Consider the following 9,765-nt stretch of genomic DNA (forward strand, 5'->3'; position numbering starts at 1 on the left):
CTGTTGCTAAGCGCCACCCTTAGAACGCTGATGACAGTCCAGCCTCAACGGGACTCGGACATCAGCTCAGACAACTCCATAGGAAACAGGGAGCAGGCATAAAATGACAAATTAATGGTTATTTATGGAGTTTATTAACTCAAAAAACCCCGACGGATAACCATGGACAAACGTTTTGCATGGGGGACGTGTAATACTGATAGCCGGTACCCTGAGAGGCTATTCCCTGTTAAATCCCAAGATGAAAATGCTCATTAACCAACTACTATATTCTTACTACATCAAATATTAACGTAACCTAACATATCTTAGTATTAATCTTCCACTAGCTAGCTAGCTAGCTAGCATTAACTTCAGTAGTTTTTGCACGGTGAGCACGGCTACTCGCCACAACTGCTTGTCACCTTGTATGTATTCTAAAGTTTTGAATACACCCCTCCATAGCATAATTAAGTCCCTTTTAATAGTTTCTGGAGGAAAGCAAATCCTTTTATCGATCAAAACGTCCTCAAAGCCTGCTTTCATAGTGTCAGCTGTCATTGTCCACAATGTATTTCTAATCAAGTCTGGTTTGTTTGTCCGAGTTTTCACACGGTAACAAAGGGGGGCGGGGCTTAGCGACAGGTCAATTATAGGGCCGTGGCCTGTCACAGGCGTTTTCATTGTTTATAATCTCCTCTGAGTCTGTGTCAGGATCCATTACACCATTTATTGAACTTGACCTGTTTGCCCTCTTTTACCTCACTTTCGGTTAGTGTTCTATAGATGCGGAAGTTATTTTCACAATTGTATTACAATAGGTTGTTTCTGGCGTAGTTACTATTTTATTTTTCTTTCTGAGAATCTAGTCCTTAATCATTTATCTACACTATGCTTTATAGTGGTTTCCAACCTGCAAGTTGCTCTTTAACCCGCCCCCCATTTTATTTGTTTTGCCCGACATTGCACATCTACTTAGAAGGGCACTGTTCCCACATTAGGGCCCTCTAGGTCACCTAGGTACCCTTGAAACACAATTGAGGCCTGGAACCAGGTCTTGTGAACCTTGGCTTTTTTGAGACATATTGCTTCCATCAAATTCAAAATGAGCATGTATTTTTCATGAAATAGTCAAATTGGTCAGCAACGAAATATGGGTTTACAAGATCTGAAGATAATCACATTCTGTTTATACATTTCACACAGTTTCACAACTTTTTTGGAAACAGGGTTGTATGTAGTATTATTTCTGAATTGCTCTCAATACTCAAGATCCTACTCTGATAACTGGCTTCCTCACTCCCTCCTATCTTCTACTCTCTCTGTCACAACACGTTTTCACACACACACACACACACTTTCAGACCCAAGCCCCAGCCTCGTGTGGTGGTGTCCCATAGCGAGCCAGTGTTGTGCTGTGGGTACAGTGAAGAGTTCAGGCAGGTGGTCAGCTGCACTGAAGGATCTGTGAGTCGCCTATTCTCTGTCTCTGAAACATCACACTGAACTCCCAATATTTCCCTTCATGAAATCTTCTCTATTCCAGGTCGTTAAGGTGTGGGACTTAGACACAGGAAGCCAGGTGTTTGAATTTGGAGGAGCTCATGGCCTCTCTGCCATCACTTGTATGACTTTTGACCCTCAAGGAAGACGGTGTGTCAGCATTTTGTTCTTCAACATTGTCAGCATTATTTTCTTCCCATTCTCTGAAAAAGACTTGTTACTCTTGTTAAATCTGACAGATTGGTGACAGGAGGCAGAGATGGTTGTCTTAAAATCTGGAACTTCAATAATGGTCATTGCCTTCAGATACTCAAAAGAGGTAACTATGTTTGGTTTGTGTTAGGGACGTGTATGCGTTTCTCAATTAATCTTTTTAGCAAACATTTGTCTTTTCTTTACTCTTTTTTCCTTTAATATAGTATTGTTAATTTGACTATGATCCACCACCAGATGGTGCCTGTGATGAAATATGTGACTGCACCTACCTTAAAGTCCACAGGAACATGTAGGTTCATTTAACTATCAGTGTTACACATTACATACACATTTCACATTAAACAATTCCCTTAAAATGCACTCTGTCAGTTCACATTTTCTCTTGACAGGTTTGTGATGTGTGCTGGCTGGAGTCAAAGGCTTGACATGTATGCTGTGAGTGTCATTGGAGGACGTATCTGAGTCTGCTGGGTCATATGTTTACTGTCTTTGTCCCTGAATTCGTCCCCTTAGAATTATGAGGTTCTATCTGACATTTTTGTCAAAATTGAGTTATTGACATATTCTTATTCTGTGACACCTTAAGAAGATAAGGTGAGGTGTTTCTTGTAGTTGTATGCATTTTTGGACATTATATCTGAAGAGGTTTGTTCCACTTATCAGTATAACTCTATGGAATTCTAAAACTTTGAAGCTCAATATCTCAGAACTACTCAGAACGTAGATAGAACCCTATAATTCTAAGGGGACGAATTTCATTCATGACCACAAAAGTGCATTTGGACAGATTAGAGCCGCTATTGTTTCGCATTTTAGCCTTATAATAGGCCGCTTTGATTAAGTGGTTTTTACTGATCTGTCAGCAGTGTGTGCAAAACTACGATACTTTCACCCATCGATAAATCCCATCTTGACATTTAAACATTCAGGTTTTAATCAGGGCTTTGAACCAGATTTTTTGCCAATTGGTTCGTTCTAAACAGAAACAGTATTTTAACGTTTCCGGTTTTGGTTCCCACCCTAAAATTGACGTTCCCGAACCGGTTAGAACAAAAACATATTGTTCCAGAACCGGTTAATAACGTTCCATGTCAGCTGTCGGAAAAAAATATACGTATGCTTTCAAAACGACTATTAATAGTCACAATATTGTCTTTTAGACTCTATCCTACAGCAAACAAATACTAGGCCTCTGCTTTATACAAGCTGCACCAGTGTCTTCCTATAGCCTTTAGCCTGAATAGTTTCCTGGTCAAACAAAAAAAGTATATTTTTGGTGGGTACTGTAATATTGGATTCTTGGATGCCTTCCCATTGTAAATGCCAAAATGAGGACTATTATGTTTATCCAAATAAATTAAAGCTGTAGCCTTAATGTTAATGCTAGGTTTTTCCAACAATGTTCGTCACGGCCTAGTAAAAAGAGAAAACAGGTGAAATGAAATAATTGAGATTTGGAGACTTAATAGGCCTTTTGATTGCCTGCTAGTGGCAAGCTCTGTCTGTCTGCACTCTCCATGCATTCATTGAATGACAGGTGGTGACCCTCACCATTTCACTGAAGACACAAAACGTTCCCAGGAACAAAAAAAGAACCGGTTACCACTATTTTAAAAAATCGTTTCTGTTCCGGAACATAAAATAATCATAAAGTTTCTGGTTTCGTTTCTGTTCCTAGCAAAATGGCAAAAGTTTCTGGTTTTCGTTTTCGTTCCATGAACCGATTCAAAGCCTTGGTTTTAATACATAAATTGACCTTGTCACACTTTTCGCTATGTTTGCAAAGTGTCAGGGGCAAAGCAAGCTACCAACATTTTTTTGCACAAACATGCACAGATGGAATTTAATATTACGAAAGGGGCATTTTCTGACTAATATTCCGGTTAAAAGAGGCATATGCTAGGGGTGTTATTCCGGTTTATGGTATTCCGAATATTACCTTATTCGGGTTATGGCATCTGGAATAAAGTGTTTACATGACTCGTAATCAGAATATTGTCATTATTCAGAATAAAATTCATTTCTCGAGGTCACCGAGTACTGTCTTTACGGGAAAAAAACGTAGCTCGAGGCAGCTACAGCGCTATACTCTAAGGGCATGTTCATGAGCCCCTGATTTCATTTTTTTCCTGTACCGACAGTATTCGGTGACCTCGAGAGCACAAGACTAAAACTATCACTAAAACTGTCACTGTTAGGGTTAGTTTTTATCAGACACTTGTTATCCAAAACAACTTATATCAGAATAACTATTAACAATAACAGTACAGAGACATAAAGAGTATACATTATAGTGCACACAATCCACTGTTATAACCCCCTTCCAACCTCCGTTGCTCTATAAAATTTACAACGCCTATAGCTTCCATTAAGCAATTAACTGGGTGTCCATTAGTCCTTTTAGCCAAATACTGTATTGTGGTCCATTTCCACAACCACCTAATGTAGCCTGGAAATCTAGAAAGATTAAGGGTCTGGTCATGACTAATGTAATGGCCCAACTTGGGCACCAAGCATGCATTTGAAAATCTCACTGCACACAATTGGATAACACTACGACTAACGTTTACTGACTGATTCCGGACTTCGACGCAATTGGATAACACTATGACCAATGTTTACTGACTTATTCCGGACTTCACGTTGCAGCGCTGTCATAGGGGCAGCCGTGGCCTACTGGTTAGCGCTTCAGATTTGTAACCAGAGGGTTGCCGGTTGGAATCCCGACCAGTTGGAAGCGGCTGAAGTGCCCTTGAGCAAGGCACCTAACCCCTAATTGCTCCCTGAGCGCCGCTGTTGTAGCAGGCAGCTCACTGCGTCGGGATTAGTGTGTGCTTCACCTCACTGTGTGCTGAATGTGTTTCACTAATTCACAGATTGGAATAAATGCAGAGACCAAATTTCCCTCACAGGATCAAAAGAGTGTATATATATATATATATATATATATATATATATATATATATATATATATATATATATATATACTTATAATCTGTTTAGCTTGCCTCTGGCCTGCCTATATCAGATACACCGATGTGATTGGTACCCCACAATACAAGGGACATAAGTAATGAGCATCATTACTCATTGCCAGAGTGACTCGCTGAGCAAATTCAAATTGTGCTCCCACGAGAACTCTGGAATTCCAGGGTAACAACCACCCACTGCAATCAGTCTGTAACAGACTCATAACAGATGTGTCATAACCCAATGCAACATAATTGAATACAGTGATATACAAACAAGACAAATGTAGGAATTCAACACATATTAGACCATGTATTCTACTTCCAATACCTCCCAGACCCCGGTTTGAGGTAAGCTCTATTTCTGTCCATAATGATAGGCGATCTCAAGTATTTCACAGCTGAGAATGCTGACTTAGCGCTAAACTGAGCACTGTTGTTATTGATAACTCACCTCCAGGATACTCCAGATGGCACACCCTATATCCAGAAGCCTCAACCATACTGGCAGGATGATCTGGTGAGATGAACTCACTCTTACAAACACACTTGCATACAGTACATAAACATACTCATGTGCAGATACATAATTGTGTTGTGTTTGACCAACTATGCAGTTCAGCCCTGCTAAAGCTAAAACCATGGGTGCTAGCATCTCTTAGTAGCATATCTCTTAAGGCATTTGGAGGGAGGTTTACTTAACGTACAGTGCAGCTATCATACCAGCTGGCTACCCTTACATACAGTACGCTCACATTAATATGGGCATAATACATTATTTGTCTAATTTAATTGACTCTAATGTCCCATTAACAGAGCAGAGGTCACAAAGATGACATCTTGTGCATTGCTCAGTGTCCACCATCTCTGCTAGCCACTGGAAGCTGTGACGGGGAGATCATTGTCTGGAGTCTGGCATCAGGACACATCCAGAGCCGTTTCCTCTCTCCTGTAACTGGTGCACACACAGACACTGGTGAGAGTTTACTTAAGTGTTTAATCAAAAGTCCTGTACTGAAACAGTTCGGTATGACTATGTGTACAGTTACAACGCTAATGTGGATGGATCAGGGGCATAGCCAGAAATATTTTATTGGGAGAGGGAGTGCTGTTGGGACCAGACTTCTTATTAGGGTGACACTAGGGAATTAAAACTATCATATCAAAACTACTTAAAATCTTTCGAAGATTATGACGGCCTATTTTAATATTGGCAATAGATTGTGGGGTTTTGGGGCCCTCATGCCACACATAGCTCCGCCTCTGAAATAGATGGATGGATATAGGTAGATGGATGGATGAGAAACAGCTCTTTGAAACAGTTGTACAGAAAAGATTGAGTTAAAATGTTCTCAGATAAGGAAGGATAAACTGATTTGTCCATTTCCATCACTTTTAGGTTTGGATAGAAGTGTGAGATGCCTTGCTTTCTTGAGGACTCGAACCCTGCACGTCGACTATCCCTCTGCAGCCTGTCTTATTTCATCTGGACCCCATGGTGTTTCCTCTATTCATTTTTACACACCACACATTTCACTTTGTCAGTTGCTGACAAAGAACATGCATGGGAAGGCATCACACTTACATTTCTTTCCCTATAGGCTACGTTTTTTTCTGGAATGTCTTGATTGGAGGAAGAGTCTTTGCCAAGTTTGAGGCAGTATGTGAATTTTACAAGCACATTTCACATTCCTCTTGCAATGATGGAGCAGAGTTAATTAATTCATTGTTAACTGGTATGTTAGTCTAAATTCAAACTGCAGATTACAAAAGTGACAGTGACCAATGATGACAGCAAGTTGTATTCTGGAGATGAAGTGGGCTATGTTTATATATATGACATAAAAACATATGCTATTCATCCAGAACACAAAAAACCAAAGAGTAAGTGCAGTTTCTATCTTATGGATTTGACATTGGACATAAAGTAATTCCTTGTGGAATTTTATTTGAACTGTTTTAATGTTTCAGTTGAAAACTACTGGCGAGCACATATCAATGGCATAACAGGGTATGTATTTGTTGGAGCCTTGTACACATTAAATGTCTAAGCATTTGTATTTATTTGGCTGTTTATTACAAGGGCCAGTCTCCCTGTACCCACAACTTTGTCTGGCTACTGCATGCTAGCCTAGCTCCTTAACCACTATGATACCACCGCCCCTAATGTCACCAGGGTAGTTAGCTTAGTAAAGTCTTGAGTGTGGGTAGACAGACATACTTTTTGGTTACAATAAAATTATTTTTAGACTGTACAATGTCTTTATCTGAAACTTATTCACTAGTTCGCCCTTCTATATGATTGCTTCAGCTAGACTAGAATGTATGGGAGAGTGCGTGTTTGGCAAGGTAGCTGTCCGTGGTCCTGGAGTGCCTGGAGCGGACATCGCGATAGAGCGATGACCGCTTGCACCCCCCTGTGTAAGGAGGATGAGTAACAGGGCAATTGGTGAAATGGAGGAGTAGGGGGAGGAGGGGGGATGATTTCTCTAACGTCGGAGCGTGTGACGTATGGAAAAGGAGGTCGGCTTAAATAGGCCTACCCTGCGGCGGCAGTGGGTGAGTTAATTGCTGTCAATCATCCCGAAGGCTCCACCCGAACTTTGTTTATAAAACATCATTTAAAAACATATTACAAAAAAAGCTAAACAAATGACATGTCGGCCATCTATGGGGTTATTTATTATTCTAGTTACGAATACACTGCGTTCCAAATTATTATGCAAATTACATTTTTCTCAGATTTTCCTAAATAGTTGATGCAAATGACAGTCAGTCTGCCTCCCACCCTCATAGATCTTTTGCTTGATGATGCTCCAAAGGTTCTCAATAGGGTTGAGGTCAGGGGAAGATGGGGGCCACACCATGAGTTTCTCTCATTCACATTCTTTGCAGCATGAGATGGTGCATTGTCATACATAAAGATGAGTTTGCTACGGAAGGCCCGGTTCTTCTTTTTGTACCGCGGAAGAAAGTGGTCCGTCAGAAACTCTACATACTTTGCCGAGGTCATTTTCACACCCTCAGGGACCCTAAAGGGGCCTACCAGCTCTCTCCCCATGATTCTGGCCCAAAACATGACTCTGCCACCTCCTTGCTGACGTCTCAGCCTTGTTGGGACATGGAGGCCATTCACCAACCATTCATTACTCCATCCATTTGGACCATCTAGGGTTGCACGGCACTCATCCGTAAACAAAAGTGTTTGAAAATTAGTCTTCATGTACAGTATTCCTGAGCCCACTGCAACCGTTTCTGCTCGTGAGCATTGTTTAGGGGTGGCCGAATAGTAGGTTTATGCACACTTTCAAACTTCTTGAGGATCCTACACCTTGAGGTTCGCGGGACTCCAGAGGCACCAGCAGCTTCAAATACCTGTTTGCTGCTTTGCAATGGCATTTTAGCAGCTGCTCTCTTAAACCTATGAATTTGTCTGGCAGAAACCTTCCTTATTATGCCTTTGTCTGCACGAAGCTGCCTGTGCTTTGAATCAGCCACAAATTTCTTCACAGTACGATTTTCGGGAACTATCCAATGTTTTCATACCTTGTCCAAGGCAGTGCACAATTTCACGCTTTTCAGCAGCAGAGAGATCCTTTTTCTTTCTAATCCCATGTTGCTTGAAACCTGTGACATGCTTAATAATGTGGAACATCCTTCTTAAGTAGTTTTCCTTTGATTGGGCTCACCTGGCAAACTAATTATCACAGGTGTCTGAGATTGATTTCAATGCTCCAGAGACACAAAAAAAATTAAAAACAAAATAATAAATATTTATCACACTTAAATCCAATTTGCATAATAATTTGGAACACGGTGTACAGCATGTTTGTGTGATGTCATTTATATCTCAATTTTAAAACTTTTGTTTCCAGATTAGAGATTTTGGATAATAGTTTAGTACTCACTTCCTCTACTGACTGCACTGTACGGCTATGGACAGTCTGTGGAGAATTTATAGGTTGGTGTGCAATCGTCTGTACTTCTGTCCTTATCCTTATTATATTTTGACTCAGCTGAGAAACTACTGTTAGCTTTTAAGAAAATAAATATTTAATTAACATCAGCCCTTTGCTTTCAGGAACATTTGGGCAGCCAGAGGCCTGGAGTTTACATATTCCATCATCCTGGAAACACCCTGCCGTGCCCTATGACATTCTGATAGACCCGTTAAGTATGCCCAGTCACAGCAGTTTGAACACAGAAACCAGCACTAAAGACATTATCCACAAACAGGATCAAAACAAGGTAACAGTCAAAGTACTGACCATTGTGGCCTCAGGGGGATGATATTTTTTATATATTCTCCACTCTCCGTTAATCTTTTTGAGACATATTCACAGTTTGAATCCCAAAGTAAGCTGAAATCCCCCCCACCATTCATCAGTGATGCAGACATTGAGACGGATGTGAAGAGCCCCCTTTGTCCAGAGCAACTTGGGAAACGGTGAGTTTTTCTCAGAAAAGTCTTGTTTCTATAGAACAATATGGGATTCTTTCTGCAGCCAGAGACCTCTCAATATTAATTGGGTTTGCTATATCAACAGGCTTCGTCATGAAATTTTCAAAAATGCTAGCCAGTTTCCTAACCATGGAGGACCCAAGGCATATCATACACTTAAGTACTTTGATATTGCACCGACTTCAGCCATGTGCGAGCGACCTGATCTTTCACTCGCTGGAACTGATCCGTTTATATCAAACTCTTTGCTGGAGGAGCCGCAGCAGTCCTAGTGCATTATGTTGTCTCAGCCCAGAGATCACCTTATCATTTGGACTGATTCTCATATGTATGTGTGTGATATGAAAATAAAACTAATAAGCAGACATACACGTATATATGTGCTTTTGTTTGTGTGTCTTTGTCCCCACTTCTTTTCTGCCCTGATTCCAAAAGAATTGTGATTCTGTGTTTATGTAAATAAAAACAGAATGTGATCATGTAAACCCATTACTTACAAAAATGAACTCAGACAACATAAAAAATGTAGAAACCGGCCAATAGAGTACCGAAGCCATGACGTAGCGTTTTCAAGGCAGCAATTTCACTGGATCAATTCACACAAATCAAAAATATTTTTTTTTTTTTTTAAATAAA

The 9,765-nt window shown here is 40.5% G+C and overlaps 1 protein-coding gene across 1 annotated transcript in view; it reads left to right on the forward strand.

Moving 5' to 3' along the window:
- wdr95 (WD40 repeat domain 95) overlaps positions 1 to 9,458 on the forward strand; it is a 73,037-nt gene extending 63,579 nt beyond the window's left edge. The window contains exons 15-29 of the mRNA XM_042062987.1: positions 1,344 to 1,446; positions 1,526 to 1,632; positions 1,722 to 1,801; positions 1,933 to 1,987; positions 2,088 to 2,133; positions 5,128 to 5,187; positions 5,484 to 5,643; positions 6,067 to 6,165; positions 6,269 to 6,327; positions 6,413 to 6,551; positions 6,639 to 6,678; positions 8,543 to 8,628; positions 8,749 to 8,915; positions 9,011 to 9,114; positions 9,215 to 9,458. Of these exons, the coding sequence (XP_041918921.1) occupies positions 1,344 to 1,446; positions 1,526 to 1,632; positions 1,722 to 1,801; positions 1,933 to 1,987; positions 2,088 to 2,133; positions 5,128 to 5,187; positions 5,484 to 5,643; positions 6,067 to 6,165; positions 6,269 to 6,327; positions 6,413 to 6,551; positions 6,639 to 6,678; positions 8,543 to 8,628; positions 8,749 to 8,915; positions 9,011 to 9,114; positions 9,215 to 9,401 (1,492 nt within the window). The 3' untranslated portion in view covers positions 9,402 to 9,458. The remainder of the gene's footprint in view (positions 1 to 1,343; positions 1,447 to 1,525; positions 1,633 to 1,721; positions 1,802 to 1,932; positions 1,988 to 2,087; positions 2,134 to 5,127; positions 5,188 to 5,483; positions 5,644 to 6,066; positions 6,166 to 6,268; positions 6,328 to 6,412; positions 6,552 to 6,638; positions 6,679 to 8,542; positions 8,629 to 8,748; positions 8,916 to 9,010; positions 9,115 to 9,214) is intronic.
- Positions 9,459 to 9,765: the final 307 nt, after the last annotated feature.

This window comes from Alosa sapidissima, chromosome 15, assembly GCF_018492685.1.
Source record: "Alosa sapidissima isolate fAloSap1 chromosome 15, fAloSap1.pri, whole genome shotgun sequence".
NCBI lineage: Eukaryota > Metazoa > Chordata > Actinopteri > Clupeiformes > Clupeidae > Alosa > Alosa sapidissima.